The 19,533-nt window shown below is 48.7% G+C and overlaps 2 protein-coding genes across 3 annotated transcripts in view; one reads left to right on the plus strand and one right to left on the minus strand.

Moving 5' to 3' along the window:
• The window catches only part of GDPD4 (glycerophosphodiester phosphodiesterase domain containing 4), a 38,974-nt gene extending 30,677 nt beyond the window's left edge, over window positions 1-8,297 (plus strand). The window contains exons 11-17 of one of the 2 annotated variants that reach the window (XR_015257938.1): window positions 387-611; window positions 1,067-1,224; window positions 2,507-2,654; window positions 3,675-3,757; window positions 4,803-4,885; window positions 5,433-5,593; window positions 8,154-8,297. Coding sequence is in view for 1 of the 2 variants with exons in the window: in XM_010121301.2 (XP_010119603.1) it covers window positions 387-611; window positions 1,067-1,224; window positions 2,507-2,654; window positions 3,675-3,757; window positions 4,803-4,885; window positions 5,433-5,464 (729 nt within the window). In the remaining variant the exon portion in view is untranslated. Of the gene's footprint in view, window positions 1-386; window positions 612-1,066; window positions 1,225-2,506; window positions 2,655-3,674; window positions 3,758-4,802; window positions 4,886-5,432; window positions 6,509-8,153 lie in introns of those variants that run through there. The other variant, XM_010121301.2, reaches the window with a different exon arrangement.
• A 49-nt stretch (window positions 8,298-8,346) lies between these two features.
• The window catches only part of MYO7A (myosin VIIA), a 104,432-nt gene continuing 93,245 nt past the window's right edge, over window positions 8,347-19,533 (minus strand). Inside the window, exons 40-50 of the mRNA XM_086743081.1 lie at window positions 19,225-19,378; window positions 18,961-19,116; window positions 18,443-18,548; window positions 16,839-16,952; window positions 16,159-16,246; window positions 14,491-14,597; window positions 13,389-13,574; window positions 12,530-12,646; window positions 11,388-11,471; window positions 10,725-10,844; window positions 8,347-9,982 (exon numbers count right to left, since the gene is read on the minus strand). Coding sequence (XP_086599207.1) covers window positions 9,893-9,982; window positions 10,725-10,844; window positions 11,388-11,471; window positions 12,530-12,646; window positions 13,389-13,574; window positions 14,491-14,597; window positions 16,159-16,246; window positions 16,839-16,952; window positions 18,443-18,548; window positions 18,961-19,116; window positions 19,225-19,378 — 1,322 coding nt within the window. The 3' untranslated portion in view covers window positions 8,347-9,892. The remainder of the gene's footprint in view (window positions 9,983-10,724; window positions 10,845-11,387; window positions 11,472-12,529; window positions 12,647-13,388; window positions 13,575-14,490; window positions 14,598-16,158; window positions 16,247-16,838; window positions 16,953-18,442; window positions 18,549-18,960; window positions 19,117-19,224; window positions 19,379-19,533) is intronic.

Below are 19,533 nucleotides of genomic sequence, written 5' to 3' on the forward strand. Positions count from 1 at the left end.
TCCCCGGAGCCTCCTCTTCTCCAGGCTGAACAGCCCCAGCTCTCTCAGCCCGGCCTCACAGCAGAGCTGCTCCAGCCCTCTCAGCATCTGCGTGGCCTCCTCTGGACTCGCTCCATCTGGAGATGGTCACAGCTAACACAGTGGGACGGAGAAGCACAGCAGAGCTAGCTGTGAGCTATGCAATTTAGGTCTCAGAAGCAGTGGCGTCATGGCCTGGGATAATTTCCTTTGTTTCTCAGCTAGAAGAGCCAAGCAAAATAAAATACCTTCATCTACTGAGGACTGATGTCAACCTTTTTCCTCTTAGAGATATGATGTTTTGTATTCAGCTGACTCCCAGAGGTGACTGCCTGATTGATTTCCTTTTTGTATCTGTTTATTTCCAGGACAAACCATTTTCATGCATGGGCTCACTGTCAAGGGCAGATGAAAACCAGGCAATGAATCAGTCAATTTACAAGCTAAGTAATTTCTTGCGCCTCGCAGACAGTCAGAACAAACTTGTGATATTTGATCTCTACCGCCCTCCAGAGAAACATCCTTACAGGAACTCGTGGATCAACAGAACCCTCGAAGTCATCCTCAACGAGTCGGGGATTAGACCCCATCTGGTAGGGTGGCCTCACTCCTCCATGTCCCTTTTCTTGCTCTCTGAATTACGACTTTGGGGTCACACCCTCCGTGATTTGGAGTTATACTGGTTTGTATTTGCTGAAGTTCTCTTCTCCCATGCTGTGAGAATGGGAGAACTGAATTTTTTCTGTTGCTTTCCCATAAATCAAAGCTGTCTTTTCATCCATTTCAAACACCATGGCTTTCATCGGGCTGTGTGAAACATGCTCACTGATTTTGAGTTGATAAGCAAGGAATAGTGAATAGTTATTTCTTGAAAGTGACTTGCAAGTTTTGACCCTGCATCCAAACGTTCTTTGATTGCTGAAAGAAATACGTCATTTGACAGGCTGGGTTAAGCTCCTCAAGACCTCATCTTTACTGGGTTAGTGTGAAGGGCAGGGCATATTAGGAAATCCGTTGGGAATTCACTGGGTCCTCTTGTTGCCTGCAGGTCTTATGGCTGGAGAACGACATGAGGTCCTTTGTTCAGTCTGTTGCTCCTGGGTTTCAGCAGACAGTGGGCAGTAAGGCCCCGGTTGAAGACCTATTGATGGACAATATTGTCAAACTCAATCTGGCCTACACTGAAATGTCCAGTGAAGATATCCGGTAGGTTGCAGTTTCAGCCCCGAGTACAGGCGGTGGACTGGTTCTGGTGGACATTTGCCTCCTGCGTGTGGCAATGTCTCCCTCCAGTGACCAGCTCCAGAATCTATAGCATTCTGGGAAGAGCTCCTTTAGATCAAGTGGCCATCTCTGTTGCAGTTTGGAGGTGAAGGACTGCAGTTCATGCCTCTTGTGGACCCTCTGTGTGGCCAAGAGGTGGCATATGTAATTACACCATTTACTTGACAAGGATCTGAGAATCTTCTGGGTAAAATAACACAGTTGCCTCCTGATGTCTTGTCTTTCTCTTCATCCCATCCCCAGTCCCACCAGCACTGAATCATGGAGAATGAACAAATATTTAGTCTCCCGTGGTTCTTCCACAAACATCAGTGTGCGTGTGGAATGCTGTGGTGAGAGTCTATCACCCTCTTGTAGCTGGTGTTTGGGAAACTTAATTTCTTATCTCTGTTGCTACCAGCACTCTGTTGCTTGTGGCACACTGAAAATGTCATCTCTTCAATGGAAGGCTCCACATTCATCGCAGGAGTTTCCAAAATGGTTCTCTCACATGAAAAAAAAAAAAAAAGAAAACTAAACAGTCTTACCTGTCCAGCTCTCCTTTTGTAAATAGGACTTTTTTTTTTTCCTCTTTCTTGTGTGCAAAAACATTGAACATTAATTTTTTAAAAAAAAAAAAAAAGAAGAAGAAAATAAGTTTAATCCTTTGGATGAGAGTAATGTTCCTGTTTTCTCAATTACAACATTCACATAACTTTAAACCCTAGGTAGGTCAATTTTGGTAAATCCTGGGTAGATCCTAGGTAGACTTACAAATGCAGATACTGATGATACAATCCTTTAGCATCGTACAGAAAATGGCCTCACTTCATATTGAGTTTTAAGAGCTTGTAAGAGCTTGACAAGTGACCAGCTGATGCTGCAAATATGGCAAATGTGAGCAGCCAGCTTCAAGGTGGTTTCAAACATGCTGTTGGGAGATGACAAACACATCATTACATCAATCCATATGGCAGAGGGGCGAGCAAAGTTTTGACCTTTTGGACATTTTAACTGCACTTGCCTCCAGCAGCTCAGGTATTCTATATTGCCCATCTCTGAATGATTAATTATTGGCTGGTTGATCTTCCATTCTATTCTTTATTTAAGTCCTAAAGCAAGCTTTTCCTGTAGAGAAGTGTAATTTCTCCCTGATTCAGCCCAAAGGAAGTACTAACCTCCTTGCTTTTCTTAACAAAGGCTATTGCCTTCTGGTCTTTTAAAGGAAATACGCTGAGGCGAACATCACCACCAACTTCTATGTGGTCAACGAGCCATGGCTTTTCTCCCTGGCGTGGTGCTCTGGGGCACATTCTGTGACTACCAATGCCGTCCACATGCTGAAGAATCTCAGGCAGCCACTCTTCCTCATGGTAAGCCAAAATCCTCCCCCTCCCAGGGACAGGAAGTAGGGTTGGGATGTTCATGGTTACCTTTGGAGACCATGGTCCAGTTCATGCTTGGATAAAGGAGGTGACTCTTTGCATGAAAAGGACTTGAGTTGAAATGTTGCTTACCTGGGTGAATTTTTTTTCATATAATTTCTCTATTCCCTGTTCTTCCTTGGACAACTGGAGGGCTAAGGGACACCTGAAGCACTGGTCCTACCAGAGTCTCCGCAGCCTAAAGGTTACTACTTTGGATAACTGGCTTCACACTCTTGAAGTAGATTTTTTGATGCTCCCATTCCAGAAAACTGCAGTGTTTCAGTCCATTCTGAGGTTGAGTGGGTGTCCAGTCTAAGGATGAATCTTCCGATGCTCTTAGACTTAAAGCAAGAGCCATCCCAGACCCTCTGTGGTGTTCACTAGAGGACAATTATGCCAGGGAAAATGAGATGCCACCAGTTGACATTAACGTTGGAGGGGAGCAGAGAGAACTAAGGGGCCTACTTCTACAAACAAGACATGTCTGTTATGTTCACTGTCATGTGGTCCAATCTTCTTGGCCACCCAGCAGACCTACTTTTATGAGAGTTGATGATTTGTCACCAACACCCACTGCAGGGTGGCTGCTTTGAGATGCCACCAAATTATTTTAGCACACAAGAGGTGTTATGACACACGCACACCAGGCAGCAGAATTGCTGTAGTCAAGTAGCAAGAAAGTTGGAGGAACTTTTTGTGTCTCTTGGGGTCCTTAGTGATGAACATATAGAATCATAGAATGGTTTAGGTTGGAAGGGACCTTCAAAGGCCATCCAGTCCAACCCCCCTGCAAGGAGCAGGGACATCTCTAACCACATCAGGTTGCTCAGAGCCTCATCCAACCTGGCCTTGAACATTTCCAGGGATGGGCATTGACCGCCTCTCTGGGCAACCTGTTCCAGTGTTCTACAGCTCTCATTGTAAAAAAAATTTTCCTAATATCTATTCTCTGTTGCTCTCTTCCAGACTCCACAGCAGTACAACATCATGTGGATCCTAACAGATCTGACCTCTGTGCTCCTCATCTCACTCATCTTTGCTCTGCACTGGTAACTACCAAGTTGCTAATGGCCATGCTACCCTAATCTTTTGCACGAGGCGGAGGGAAGGAGGGATGCTTTCAGGTGAACTGAAGGGTTGAAACTACTTTTAGGAACATTTTTCCCTTCAGAAACTAGAAGAAAGCCCTGAAAGTCTCCAAAAGCCTCTCTGCTGCTGCTGCCTGCTCTCATTTTCCCTTTCCATTTTGGCAGCTCAAGCATCATCTACCCTCAGGATTCAGTGAAGACGATGGTGGTTTTACACCAGCAACATAAACCAGTTATCAAGGCTGATGGGCTCTAATTTTGCTCTGGGATGGTGGAGAGATTAATTAGTAGCTGTACGGCCAGGTGATGAACTAGCAACTCTACAGGCATGGTTGCTGGGCATCCAAGCTTTTCCCTTTCCAAAGCAAAGTAGCTCCTTCCCTTCCTTCCCCCCTCACCCTGCCCCGCTCTCCTCAGGTCCTGCCCTAGCAGCTTTCACCTTCCTTTCAAGGCTGCAGGGAGGTTCACAATCACCCCTGCAATGCATCCCCACCGCCCTCAGACCTTCCCGTGCCTGTCTCCTCCAAGGACCTGCTCATGCTGTGTGTGCGTTTCCCAGGGCCCCGCAGATGCTTTTGATCCAGCCGAAGAACAACCGTCATCTGTGCTGGCATTGCAGCAAGGGCGTTCCCATCAACAGTGCCTGAGAGCCCTGCGTGGTCTTGTTTATGAACGCACCAAAATAATAAATTTTAAGTTTTCCTGGCTGCTTAGGAACCAGCAGCTGCAAACATTTCTGGGGCTTCCGACGTCTTAAATATGTCTTAGAAAACAGGGCTTAGTCACAAAGTTGCCTTCAAAATGCTGTTGCACACATGAAACGTGGATCATGCTTAGACATCAGTCATGCACTGGAGTCCCTTCTCGGGAAGGACCTGAGCAAATCCCAAAATACCTGGGCAGTTCCTGCCCTGAAAAAGCACAAAAAAGGTGACCAGGGCACCAGGGAGCTGCAAGGGGAACCACACCAAGCAGTGGCCTGACCCAGGTGCTTTGCTCCTTGCAGGTGGCGAGAGCGGAGTTTCTCCTGCTGTGCCCATGACGGTGGCCCAGTGATGGAGAGTGGCACCTACAACAAGTTCAGGACAGGTGAGTAGGGCAAGGAGAGCTGGGAGCCGTATCCCACTCAGACCATCTCCATGGGTGCACCGGGGTCGTGGTGGATGGGTTGGTGATGGGTGTCTGTGCTGCGGTGAATGATGGAGGCATCCAGGGTTATCTCAGTAGGGATACAGGTGGTAGTGATTACTCCTCTCTGTTCAGCACTGGTGAGGCCACATGTGGGCACTGGGCCCAGTTCAGACTCCCCAGTATCAAACGGACGGTGACAGATGGGAGCGAGCTCAGTGGGGCCACTAAGCGTGAGGATGGACCTCCAGACGTCCCCTCCAACATTCATTACTCTGCAGTGCTGTGAAAAGAGAGCCCAGAGGTGCTGAGCACTCTTGGGTCTGCAAGGCAGGGTGGGATCGGCTGGGGACCCTCCCACACACCGGATTTCTGCACCCATCGAGCTCTGTCATCCAGACAAAATGACCCAACCTGGGCCGCATGCATTTTCAGCCTGTTAGCTCATGACGAGTGGCAAAACAACAGCAGATGTTTTGGTAACTCACTGTGTGTCCTCTTTTTTCAGAGCTCAGCGACATGCCTGCTGTCATGGCCTGATGGGCAGGAAGGGGACGCGGACCTGCCATCTCGATGAGGACTGGAGAGCAGATCCTCCCCTGCTGCCCCTTCCTGCAATGCAAACACCAGCGTGCCAAGGGGGGCAGCTGGGGGGCTCAGGTCCGCCCAGTAAGGAGAAGCCATTTATCTCCGTGACCCTCAGCGATGAGCACCGAGCTTCCTCTCCTGCAGTTTTCCTCGCAATCCCGTGGCTGGCAGGGATCCCAGGGGTGTAGGGGAGCATGGATGGAGTTGCAGCTGTGAAGAAGCTGTGCACCATGATGAGATGCAGCAACCACCTGGGAGCCACCATTTCCCCCTCAGACCACTGACATCCCACAGGGCAATCATCCTGTGATTCCCTCCTGCTGTGTGTAAGCCCTCTGTTTCCACACCTGTGTCTTACACATATTGCAAACATCTGAGCGTCCTCTGGCCCTCCTTGTTCACGGCTGTCCATGTTTCTCCTGTCAGACCAGCCTCTTCTCCATACAGTCCCTCCCTCCTTTCTCACAGGTCTCCTGCAGCCCCGAGAGCACAGCAGCCCCACCACCATGGTCAAATGCTGCTGGTTGGGTCACTAGGGTCCGTACCTCTCCATAACACAGACATGGGCAGTCTAGGTTTTCCCTTTCCTCATTCGTGCCCTGCCATAGACCCCAACAGGACAATCTCTTCCCCTTGCCTGTGTGGGAGGACATCTCTTCCCATGGGCGTTGAAGGACTTTTTTGGTGCCTTGGCTGTGTAGCTACCAGTACTATGACCAGGAACACAACACTTTTCGTTAGATAGGATTGAGCTGCATGTGAATTGGTCCCACCAAGCGTCCTGTTTGCTTTCCCCTTGGGAAGCTCTGCATGCTGGGATTTATTCCGATTTTAATTTCTCCCAGTGGCTGCTGGTACATAGTGGGAAGGGGGTATATGCCCTGCTCTGCAAGGGAGATGTGAGCAACTCCCAGGTTTAAGCCATAAATTTCTACTTAAACTGATAATAAGAACACTTTTTTTTTTTTGTAAATTGCAAGTGCTGTTTTAAATACATTTTTGCTCTCCTATCCTCTTCTGTTCTTATTTTGGCAAACTGGGAAAGGGGAAGAGAATAGTATTTATCTGAATCAGGCTATAGACATTTTCTCATAGGTGTGCCTCATGCGGCTTGGTGTTTTTGCTAAATAAAGCTGTCACAAGTGAATTGTGACCAGGAAGCTTTAGGTTTCAGAGTCAGCTGTGCTGAGAAGCACTCAAACCTTTCCGAGTTGCAATCTGGGAGTGTTTTGAAGGCTGGACATGCACAAAAGGCAGCATTCTCCTTTGGGAATGGGCTAAAGGGCTGACGATTGGTGAGGAGCAGCTCCAGATCTATGAAGCACGGGGAGAGGATGCTACTGATGATGTTAAACTCCCTCTCCATGCCTCACATCCATAGCTGGTTCCTAATTTTTTTTTTTGTGGCTACTACCTATATGGGCACATGTGAGCAGCAAAAATAGGAGGTCGTGAGTGTGTGGGTTGGGCGGTGGTGTGGACTGTGGGGGTCCCTTGGTGACCAGGAGAAGGACTTGGCTGTGGTCCCCCAACTGCTTTTAACATGTATTAGGAAAAGCCACCTGAATGTGCCTCCATCCACAGATCTAGCTTGGCCATTACACAGTGGTATCTCCTCGTATTCACCTTCCTCATCCTCAGCAGCCTTGTCCAGTAGACCTGGTCCAGCCTGACCAATTAGACCTGTGGTCTCCTGCAATGCCCTACGCCTTCTCACATCTCAACTACTATTTTTGCTGCTTCACAGCTCGCAGGATCTGGCAACACTGTTAAGCATGTGGCTGGTAGTTTGACCCCGACACACAAACTTTCCCCCCAGTGCTTCCTACATGCAGGGTTTCAGCTCAAAACTGACCTTTGTGGAGGAACCAGCCCTTGTCTTAGAGGACAAGCAATGGAGACTCCCCAAGCTCCAGTGGTTTTTTTACGCAAAAAGAAGAGACTTCACTTAATTTCCAGTCTGGGCACACTGATGAGTTGCCGGATACTTGCAGAGTTCCACTCCACAAGGAGAAGTCTTTTCCCCAGTAAGGACCTGGGAGCCCTGAGCCCACCCTTCCTCATGGAGACACCACCACAACCACGCAGCGCAGAACAGCCTCCCACAAGCCACTTGATGCCTTTTAATTCGAGTATTTCACTTGGACATACGTTTTTCATGTTACATCGCTCGGTGTGAATACAAAGAGGCCAGCAGATGCTAATACATATGACACACAGGCACACGCACACGGAGTCCCGGCACCCCCAAAACAGTGGGGTGCATGGGAGGCTGACTGAGCTGTGAGTGGAGGGACAAGGGTGATGGTGGGACCAGGACAGCACTGGAAAACGTTGTTATGCTGCATCGTCTACTGAGCGTGCTGTGGGAAGCAGGTATGCCTGGAGACTCACAAAAGCAGTGGTGGGGGTGATGGGCATGTTTCTAAGGACAGGTGAGATCCCTGGGACAGCTGAATCATGGCAGCTAGAGAGGAGAGACAAACATCAAGAGATGGGTGGTGAGAAGGCAGCTCAGCTCCCAGTGTAGCCTTGGCTGGTGTAACCATGGTCCCATCACTAGAGTGCCTTGGGTAGGGGGGACGGAGGAGGAAGGGGATCTCCTAGCAGCCCTGTCTGGCTGGTGGATGTCTCCCTGAAGCATTTAATTTGCTCTGGTGGAACAACTGAGCTCCAAAGTCACTGCTGCATCCCAGTTGGATGTCACAGTCCTTGAGGTCCGGTAAGCAGTGCTGTTGACTCTGCCTGACGCGCCATGGTGTTGGGCAGCTAAGCCTAGCTGAGATTAACATGTTGTAACCCTACAACCCTACATGTTGTTGTAGGGTGACAATACATGACACCCTACAGTATGGACTTTTATGAAACCAGCCAAATTCAGCCCAAGCCATTGAGATCCACCCAGTGTTAGTGACGCCAGCACCAGATCTTGGTCACCCCTCCTGATGCCCCATACCCAGGTATATGCTCCTCTGAAGTCTGGATTTTGGAAAGGCACTCCAGGCTCCTTCCTCTGCGTCCCTCACAGACGCAACATGGCTTCAGCCTCCTCTCTGCTGGCAGCTTCCATCTCTGCTCCAAAGCGGGCTGGTCCACACTGTGTGGTGTCGGGTGGAAGACAGGAGAATCAACCAGCAGATTAGTACAGCCAACCAAAGATGGAGAAAAACCCACCAAAATCAAGGGCTTGCCCTCTCTGTGAGTGGTTCAGGTCCAGCTGGGACTCATAAATAGCCATTTTATACAGCAACACACACAAAAGCACAATAAAATCATTAGCTGTTTCCAACCCTGATGGCCAAGTCCATGTTTGAATTACAGCTCAACACAGGCTTGGCCTCAGTCTTCCAAGTGTGGGGACTTCAAAACCCCTGCATCCATATTGAAGCTTGCAGTAAAGATCCTCCCAGGCTTAGTTGGTCCGGACACAGTGGGCAAAAGGAGATAATTCATCTTCCAAGCTTCACTTCCAGCTGAGCCTGTAAGTTGGGAAAGACGTGCCTTACTCAGCCTCTGGCAGTCATGGCTCTGGGGGAATCCCTGGGCAAGGGATTGTCCTGCAGGTCGCCCTCAGCCCCGAGTCAGCATCCAGATACCGGCACAAAAAGCAGGATAGTTTTTTTTTTTTCCTTTTAATATTTTAAAAAATAAATAGAAGAAGAAACAAAACTTTAAAATTTGTTCTTTAAATATTTCCAGCATTGCACGGACAGCACTGTAGTACTCTAGCCTGTTCGATCAGTAGTTTGTTTATTCTGATTCCTAGTTAAAATGTGCTCCTCCCAGCCTGCTTTTTCTTTCTGTCCTTCTTAGGAACACAGCGTATTCTTTTATAACGTCAAAAAACAAGCCCTGCAGTGTTCATTGGATATCTTCCCACCATAGGCTGGGGCTCTGTTACTCCTCTTCAAACCTGAAATGCCCGTAACCTCATCAAAAGCTGTTACTATCCTGATAGCTCTCTCTTAAGAAAAAAAGAAACCAAACCAAACCAAGCCACACGCACACACACACACACACACAAATCCTCTTCCAAGAGCCTTTGCGATGCCAGCCATTGGGTTCAGGCAAACCTCCTGCCAGACTGTCTTTGCTCAGTCACTGTCTGAGAGCGATGGTGTCCCCTGGAAGTCTTTGAGGTGTCAGATGGAGTCGGGGTGCAGGGTGGGGAAGGAGAACAGGAGGTCAGAGATAGTCATCTTCACTGGAAGGAGAGGTGGGATTTGAGCCCTCAAGGTCAGAGTCCAGCGAACTCCCTGATGGCGTTCGGCTCATCTTCCACATCTGCGAGGCAAAGGTTCTCCCCCAGCTGCACGGGTATCCCACAGACCTCAGCTGGTGAATTAGCCCCATGACCACCTGCCAGTGGCTCCTTGCAGTTCACTTGCTACCCTTTGCACTCCTCTGTTTGCTCATGGCTGTTAGCATCTGGCTGATGTACGAGGTCAAAAGATCATCCATCTTGTACCCCTGAGGAGGAGAGAGAAGATGTTACCTGCCTTTAGAGCACAGTTTACAGTGTCTGGCTCATGCCTCCTGAACACGCTGGCTACCAGTTGTTGACTTTCAAATTTTCAGGTACATTTTGATCTGTTCCACCATTCCCCCTGGGTGAAATGACACTACCACAAAGAATACAATCCAAACATAATTTGCAGTGCTGAGATGGAGGAACTCATCACCCAGGATGCTGTTGAGGCTAAGGACGTAGGGAGCTTTTGATGGGACCTGGATTTTCAAATGGCCAACAAAATACCGAATGCCTCAGATTAATAAACATTAATCCAGCAGGAATTTTTATCCTTCATGCTTTAGGCTTAAGACACTCTAGGAGGAAGCTTGTTGCTGTGACTGTTACTAGGGTCAAGCTGGGCAAAGGATCTTGGTAAAAGGGTTCAAGAGTACCTTCTGAGCCCACGTCAGCTTTAATGTGCTGTTCAGTCCAGTGACAGGGAGCCCCATGCTCCTGAGATGGCAAGGTCCCAAGCACCTCAGGCTTACTTGTAAGTTGGATGATGGACCAAGTGAGAGCCCTGATCCATTAAGCAGAGCCATGGGCAATCCAGAAGAGAAAAACACATCAGGGGCTCTACTGAGAGACCAGTTTTAGCCCAGAGAATCCCTGAGACACAATTTGCTGGAAGCATTTAGTTTTACCTGCCACAGTCAGGATTTGGTCTAGCTGTGCCCAATAATCTTTAACACTCCTTACCAGGGAGGTCTCGCAGAGCAGCTTGCTTCCTCTCACCAGGTTGCCAATGGTTATATGGAAGTATGTGTTGCCACTGCTCCAGTTGGAGATCTTGGTGAAGGGGTGAGTGATGAGAATATCCTGGTGGGAACACAAGACTGACACTCAACACGCGAGAGCCTCAACTTACATGAAAGGCTGTGGGGACCTCTCATGTCCTCGTTCACGTTCCATCAAAGCAAACCAAGGATGTCTACTGCAATGAGACTGTACCATGGCCTCATGGGAACAGCAGTGAGACGCGAAACTCTGGATCCTCCAGCGCCTGTGGAGGACTGCTGTACTAGAATGACCATGCGGCTGGTGGAAGTAACCAGTAGGAGCTCATTCACTCTGGCTCCTGTCCTAATGTCTGCGAAAGGATTAAGGACAGAGTGTGTATATCCTCCAGTTACAGGGCCCTAACTATTGATGCTCGCAATCCATTTCCTGCTGAAAAAGGCTGGGCTGTCTCTGTGCAACAGTGAATTTCTGCCTCCAGAAACTTTTCTGGCTATCCAGCCTTTCTAATTAGGCTTAATGAGAACTCCTGAAGTTCTGAGCAATGTGCTCTTTGGGATGACCTCTGTGAGGGGTTGGGGAGTGGGCTCAGGAGCATCTAGTGAAGACCTCAGTTTTGCTTACCTTGGTTTTGGGATCAATGAGGCTGACTCCATGCTTGTTGATGGCAATTAGAAGGATTTCTGGATAATTTGGCTCTGTAGTTTGCTGTTGGAAATTACATGAACTGGTTAGGCAATGTGTCATGCAAAATCATACCCCTTCCTATTTCCTCTCTCTCTGTCTTCTCCTGCCAGCATTTGGTGGCCCATTAACTGCTATCTAGTTTATCCTTCAAAGATAAACATAGAGCTCATTAAGGTAATGGCAATAGTCAGGGCTGTCTAGTTAAGTACAGATCTCCTAAATGCATGATAACCAGTGGGTGAGTTGCTGACGGCATTCAGTTCCTTACTTCCTTTGGTGGCCTCCCAAAAGTGAAACCATCTTGCCATTAGCAAGGAAGAGCTGGGACAGGCTGGCAAACCTCAGACGTCTCCTCTTCCCTTCCAGTCTCTGTTTTGTGTTCTGCTCCTCCTCATGCCTGCTGCTGTGGACCTTCAGGCCAATACTACACTGCTTTGTCCCCTTCTGATCTTTGCATTCAGTTTTGTTCCTGCTGGTAAACCCTTCTCCCAGCCCTGTGCCATGAGGACCTCCAATTTGTTTGATTGATGAGATGAAGCACAGAGAATGGGGGCTCAGCTCCTGGCCTTGCCACAGATTTCTTGGCTACCAAGTCACTTTTGATGGAAAAATCACAGGATATATTCAGATGCCTTATGCTATCTAAGAGGGACATAACAGAAAATGGGATGCCCAAGTTCAAGGAGCTGATGAGTAATTTCAGCAACATGTTTCCAGCCCAGGCTCACTGTGTGGCCATTGAGAAGACGGAGTTGCAATAAATTGTCCAGAGTACTTGGACAGACTTCATGACTACTGGCCTCTAATGTCTTTGATGGGAGGTTGGTGCTGTGGTGGGTGGTCTGGATTTGGTTGGTGGTGGGTGGAGAAATGTCCCTTGGAAAACCACACATTCCTCTTTGCCTTGGCAAAACAGAGAATGGCTCTTGGCTCTTCAGCAGCACAGCTATGAGTACAGACCCAATGACTGAGATATGCTGAAGCTCCACAATGCCTCTGTCTGTGTAAAAAGGCAGGGCAGTACGGGGCTCCTGACCTTGGCTAAAAGCTGTCAGAGAACCCCCAAGCAGGGCAGGTACCTTCACTTCAAAGAATGCTGATCCAAACGTAGGCCACTTGAAGATAATCTTTAGGAAGGCAAGCTTGGCTTCTTCTCTTGTTTTGCCTGCATGCTTATTGTAGTACGCCACGATGGACTGCAAAAGAGAACACAACACAGTTGGAGGGTTTGCACTACCTAGCAAGGAAGGAGTGTCAGTCCCACAAAGACGGTTGGTTCTAGTCTCTGCTCCAATGAACACTTCATCAAAGTGCCGGCTGGTCACTGGAGCAGGGCCTGGAACCAGGGCAGGTCCTTCTTTCTTAGATGAGCTGTGCTGGTGACTCCATTAAAGGGATTGTGAGTTTTGATCCTCTAATTTATGCATCAGAGGACACTGAAAGACCTTCAGCCCAGAGAAACTGATAGCTCGCTGGTTAGTTTAAACTTGCATGGCTGAGTTTAAATCCCAGGAAAAAGAAAGGACTATTTCTGGGCAGTGTGACACCTATGTTATTTTATGTCTCTGTACCTGTACCACAGCTCTCCCTGTCTAAAGCAGGGAGAATTACCCCTCTACTCAGTAGTCTGCCTTAAACAACAGACCTTTGCAGGAGATCACCTTCCAGCATGTGTCCATAGGGCATTGCATCCACCACTACAGCCACAGCCACATGTAACACAAAGAAAACCCACTTCAAGGCATGCATGTACAAACATGCACGTACAATTCTTCATCTTGGTGATCTTGGGGAGGCTGCAGCTCTCCTAAGGCTCAAGAGGGACCATGGGTCACTCATTCTGGCAGCCACACTTCAACGTTGGAGGTCAGACAAGTCACTCAAAAGACTGGGTTTACCCCAGCCAAGCCTGGCATATGACTCAAGCTGCTGTTTTACCCTTTTCCAGTCATCTGGAGAGAGCTGCCGGACGAGGTCCTGAGGCACCAGCTCCTTCAGGAGCTTGGGGATGCTGGGGAAATAGGACTTGTCATCCTCAAACTTCACCCGGTAGATGAGAGCTGCCAGCTGCAGGACCTCTTCCCGTGTGCACTTGTGGTAGCCACGCAGGTACTTTGGTAACTCCTGCATGGAGGAAAGGAAAATTCAGAGACAGTGAGGATGCCCACAGACCTTCACCCTCAGATGTTAAACGGAGTTTGTGGAGGTATCCAGCCCCTGGTTAAGAGGCTGTGCCCTGGGAACACTTGTAGCAGTTGTGTTAAGTGTGGTGGAGAGGTAGCAGGACATGCTCTCTCCTGTTTCTTGCTGCCCAACCAAGAGCAGCTGGCCCAAATCCCAGCTGAGACCACACTAGATGTTTAAAGATCCCCTCTGATCTAAAACAGTCTCCTGTTGCGTGGAACAGGGAGGTCCCTATGTTAGCTGTCAGGTGTGTGAACCGACAGTCTTGTTCACCCTCCCTCATGCCAGGAAATCCACCCCTAGTAATGTCCCCTTGGAACTGAATGAGTCTTCTGCTTTTTCTGCAATTTTGAAAATCTATTCCTTCATTTCCAAAAGTGTCTGAAAATGTGTCAGGTGACTAACTCAAGCATTAAGGGATACAGTCATATTGGGATAACCACTTTATCCAGGCAAGAACACAGGAAGTGTATCAGTGTGTGAAGGAGCGCTTTGGGACATGAAGGTGTCTCTTCCATCCCAGGAGAAACAAGAGAAGAATTTTAACTTCTTAATGAAATGCTGGGACCATCACAGCTCATCTCCATGAACGGAGATGGCTGGAAACCCTCAGGGTGCTTCTGAATTCAGCTTCCCTGCTGAGGCTGCCAGCAGGACATGCTCTCTCCTGTTTCTCGCTGCCCAACCAAGAGCAGCTGACCCAAATCCCAGCTGAACTGGTTACCCTAACGTGCATGAAGGCTGCTCCTTGCCATATAACTCAACAGGCAAGAGTTCTTCCTATTTAATGTACCTCTTTGTAATCCATTCCTAATTCCTGCCAAGTCTCCCCTGCTATTGTAGGCTCCCGCAGTACCTGGTAATAGTGGAAGATTGAGTCTGCCATTGAGTCCTTTCCAGGCATTGTGTTGGTCCACAGTTTTTTCATGAAGAACACTTGGTAGGTGAGGGAAGGCACTATACCTGTGCAAGGGAAGCAGGAAGCAGAGATCTAAGAGCAATGCTGTGAGTGTCAGCTGGCAATCAGTGTCCCTGCAAGCCAGCAGTGCCCATCTTCCATCACAGCCTTCAGGGATAGGGGCACTCACAAGGCAAAATGGGCTCTGACCTTGCAGAGAAAACCACATATTGCCCTTGCAAAGCCTTAATCAAATGGAAAGAGTGTCTGGAGTCATTTGCACAACTGTACTTCAATGATAATCATAAAATCATAGAATGCTTTGGGTGGGAAGGGACCTTCAAAGCCCACCCAGTCCAACCTCCCTGCAAGGAGCAGGGACATCTCCAACCACATCAGGTTGCTCAGAGCCCCGGCCACCCTGGCCTTGAACGTTTCCAGGGATGGGGCATCCACCACCTCTCTGGGCAACGTGAGCCACTGTTCCACCACCCTCAGTGGAAAAAAATTTTTCTTTATATCAAGCCTGAATCTGCTGCCTTCTATTTTAAAGCCGTTACCCTTCATCTTATTGCAACAGGCCCTGCTGAAGAGTCTCTTCCCATCTTTCCTGCAGCCCCCTTTAGGCACTGGAAGACCACTATCAGGTCTTCCCGGAGCCTCCTCTTCTCCAGGCTGAACAGCCCCAACTTCCTTAGCCTGTCTTCACAGGAAAGGTGCTCCAGCCCTCTCAGCATCTTGGTGGCCTGCTCTGGAATCGCTCCAACAGGTCCACATCCTTCTGATGTTGGGGGCTCCACAGCTGGAGGCAGTGCTGCAGGTGGGTCTCACCAGAGTGGAGCAGAGGGGCAGAATCACCTCCCTCAGCCTGCTGGCCACGCTGCTGGGGATGCAGCCCAGGATGTGGTTGGCTTTCTGGGCTGCAAGGGCCCATTTTCAGCTCATGCTGAGCTTCTCATCCACCAGCACTCCCAAGTCCTTCTCCTCAGGGCTGCTCTCACTCCATTCTCTACCCAGCCTGTATTTGTGCCTGGGATTGCCCCGACCCACGTGCAAGACCTTGCACTTGGCTAATAATAGTAATACTCATGCCTAATGCAGGACAGAGCAATTGAACCCTGGCAGCACCTCTGTCTTGCAGCCAGTGATCTATTCAGCAGACATGCAGCCAGCTCCACTGTGGATGTGGGCAGTGAGCTGAGATGAATCCCAGCACTGAAACCTTCCCACAGGCTGGCCCTGGAGAGCTTTCCACCAGCAAGTGCTCCTCACAGGAGCCAGGTCTGGCCCTGGAGCAGAGATCTTACTGCTCCTGGACAGATCATCTCTCAGGTGATGTCCCCAGGGCTGATGCAGACAGCACATCCACAGCAGTGTGGTCCAACAGACGTGGCAGGCTGCATGGAAACATCGAAGGTCAGGTTGAATGGTGCTCTGAGCAACCTGATCTGGTTGGAGATCTCCCTGCTCCTTGCAGGGAGGTTGGACTAGATGACCTTTAAAAGTCCCTTCCAACCCAAACCCTTCTGTGATTCTATGGTTAATCCTGTTTGAAAGCGCTGGAGGGCTCTGGGAGGGCTCTAGGAGGGCTCTGTTGGATGCGCAATGGAGAAAAGTCACTGTTACCATCTTTTGCCGGTCTTGCTTTCTTTATCCAGTCCGTCAGGTGTCTCACAAAGTCAAAGAAGAAATCTCCCTCAGGCACACTGATGACCTGGGGGACACAGCACATGGTTACAAAGGCTGAGCAAGCAGCAAGAGGCCCCAGGTAGGGTTGGGGATTGCCCCATCTCCTGTAGTTGTTGCTCACCGCTTTGTCCTGGTTACTCTGATGTGTTACAAACTGCTGACGTGAGAAAGCCACTGCCAGCACCTTGCTGCAGGCTCTGTCTTTAATTTCACCCATTACTCCTTATTGCAGCTTCCTGTTTCACCCGAACAATTAATTTCCCTTCATTATGATTATCTTCATAGATTTCTTCCAGTTGCCTGAGGCAGCTCTAAGCTGCATGTTTACCTTACTTAGTCCTTTCTTATAAATCCAAGTAGGCAACAGGCTAGGAGAGCTTTGCCTGCCTGAGTTTTAAGCCCTTTGGGATGATTGCTGTAAGTCAGGGTTACAGGATGGACTGCAAATCTCATCCATTGCTGGTTGGATCTGACTTAGAAACACCACACTGCTTGCAGAGAAATGCATCTCACCTGTGAGGGTGCAGATAGCCCTGGCTCCAGCAATGTGTACCTACTGGCAGCTGGGTCACCTCGAGTGTCTTGGGGCTACCCCTGCCTCTGGGTGGGTCACTCACCTTGTCAGAGATTTTGACGAAGAGGCTGAAGCCCTCAGAAGACTTTAGGAGCAGCCTGTTGGAGATGTTCTGGCAGAAGTCCTTGGCTTTCGTGCTGGACTCCACCTCAAATGCCTACAAAGAAAGGAAGATCCTCACCACTGCTGCCTCAGGGTTAATTTCCACTTTATGCTCTCTTTTTAAGAACTCTAGGCTCAGATGCACAAAGGGATTTAGGTGCCCACTGCCAATGAAATCAGTGACGTTGTGGATTGTAGAAGGGATATTTGCAGAAGCTCAGCCGTGCTACTGCTGTACTCTTGTGCTTCATGATGCCCTATCTTGATGGTTTATCCAGGGCTCGCCAGGGAACATAAGAGCTTTTTCTTGTCTAACAGGTCTCAGAGCTATTTTGTCTAGAGCTGGGGAAGGGGGAGAGAGAGAGATACCTCCAGGCTGATTTCACAGAATAGTTTAGGTTGGAAGGGACCTTTAAAGGTTATCCAGTCCAACCCCCCTGCAAGGAGCAGGGACATCTCCAACCACATCAGGTTGCTCAGAGCCCCGGCCAACCTGTCCTGGAATGTTTCCAGGGATGGGGCATCCACCACCTCTCTGGGCAACCTGAGCACTGTTCCACCACCCTCGTAGTAATTTTTTTTTTAATTTTTATTTTTTATTTGTCCCAACTGTCTCTCCCCTGATGATAAGGAGGTCAGATGCCTGGTTTAGACCAAATGCCTGACTTCTCCACTGCCTCCTTCTTCACACAGATGCACATGTATAAAGCAGTGTCATGCTTATTGCTGGTCAGGTGGAAAAAATACTCAAAGTGATGAGAAATCCCAGCAGTTCTCTCAACTCTCCATTATGGATAAACAAGGGCATGCACAGCTGCTGGAGAGGAATCATCCTTGTCCTTCCATGAGTGTGCACTGCTTTATACATAAACCTACTTGGAAATACAGGAATTTAGTTGTGCCCAAGGGCACAAAGAGAGTGGGAGATGCGAGCCTCACAGGAAGACTAATCAGCAGCATCAGGCAGCAGTATCTGCAAGGACATGCATATCTGCTCTGGCACCAACGTAACTATCCTACCTTATTAGTGTGTAAGATGCTTAACGAGAGGTTCCTGAGTGCAGGAATGATGTCTGTGTCATCTCAGGTCAGAAGGTGTAATTTCAGTTACCTACTTGCCAGTGCTGCCAGAGTCTACCCAGTCCCCAGGGAGCCCCATCATGGTACCCCACTGGGTACAGCTGGGTGGACAATATCTGTTGGTCTAGGCTGCAAATCACTGATATCCAAAGCTTGTGAACCGCTGAGAGTCAATGGAGAGGAACCCACTCCGTTTCCTTCTTGCTGGGGTCATACTATAAAGACTCCAGTGAACACCAGCACAGCACCCACATCTTGAAAACTGTGAATTGCAGTAAATCAACCCCCTGAGCTGATCAGGGTAAATAACGATGGGTTTTCCTTTCACCGCTTTGGGTCTGGTCCAGAGTCTTCTGGGAAGGTTGAATTTTTCCAGATCAGAATCAATATTAACCTCTTCCAAGATTTTAGTAAGAAACTTAACAGCCCTCCTGACAGAAAATAATTGCCTTCTCCCCCATTTACCTCATCAGTGTCATCAGGGAAGTAAACCTTGTGGAAAATTTGGGTGGTTTTGTGTTGAATGGCTTCCACTTCTACCAGATGGGGGGGGTACTTCCTGGACCCATTCCTGCAAAACAGGAGGTGGCAAGTGCCACAGCATCAAAGCAAGAATAATTTGTTTAGATCTTCCATTTTAATACATATTCTTTTTTTAATAACTTCAGCTTCTTTCTTAATATTAGATTTTTTCCTTCCTAAACAGAAGAAAGAAAAATTGTAATGGAGAATGTGTATTTGCTTAGGTTGTAGATGACGTAAGAGGACCTGGACAAAGTTGACTTAATTAATCTCTGTTGTCCTACACAGTTTATGAGCAACATCCTTCACCCAGCATCCCTTTCATTCAGCTTGGTCAAACACAGAGACAGGCTGTAAGCTTTCACTGTCCCCCCAGCCACTAAAATATCCCATACTCTTATTTTCTCACACGTTTGGACGCTGTGTCACGGCCAGGACAAGGAGGTCTTTTGATGTCGTACCTCAGGGCTTTCTGGAGTCTCTGGATGCAGTCTGCCGCCAAAGGGTGATGTTTTCGGGACTGCAGGAACCTCTGGACATGGGGCAGGAGAACGTTACTTGGAGGGAAAAGGCCTGTACACAACCACAACAGTTCCCAGCCTTTCTCTTCGCTGTACCTACACAAGGAGAGGCCCAGAAGGAAAAAAATCACTCATGGCACAGACACTTCAGATCTGCTTTGCCCAACATAGGCATTTGGGCCAAGGAGAATGAACGGCTCTTACTTGATGTGGTTGTCCGTGAGCTGCTTGAGGGTCTGGCAGTAGATTTCATCCTTCAGGGGTTCAGCTTTCAAGGCACCTTCAAATATTTGGTCTGTCAGCTCATTAACTGAGCGGGTCCTTTTGGATGGGTAGTCACCCATATACTTCAGCACTGGTGGGAGGTAGCAGTCAAGGATCAGCTAACTGGGATGTTTGGGGAAGCACTTCTGTTGATGATATGATTGAAGACATCCTATATGTGACTACAGAAGTGGTTGCAATTTGGTGGAGGGGGTACGGTGTATGGTAAAGGCTTGAGGTTGCTTTAGG

This window comes from Chlamydotis macqueenii, chromosome 1 (assembly GCF_036417535.1).
Source record: "Chlamydotis macqueenii isolate bChlMac1 chromosome 1, bChlMac1.mat, whole genome shotgun sequence".
Taxonomy (NCBI): domain Eukaryota; kingdom Metazoa; phylum Chordata; class Aves; order Otidiformes; family Otididae; genus Chlamydotis; species Chlamydotis macqueenii.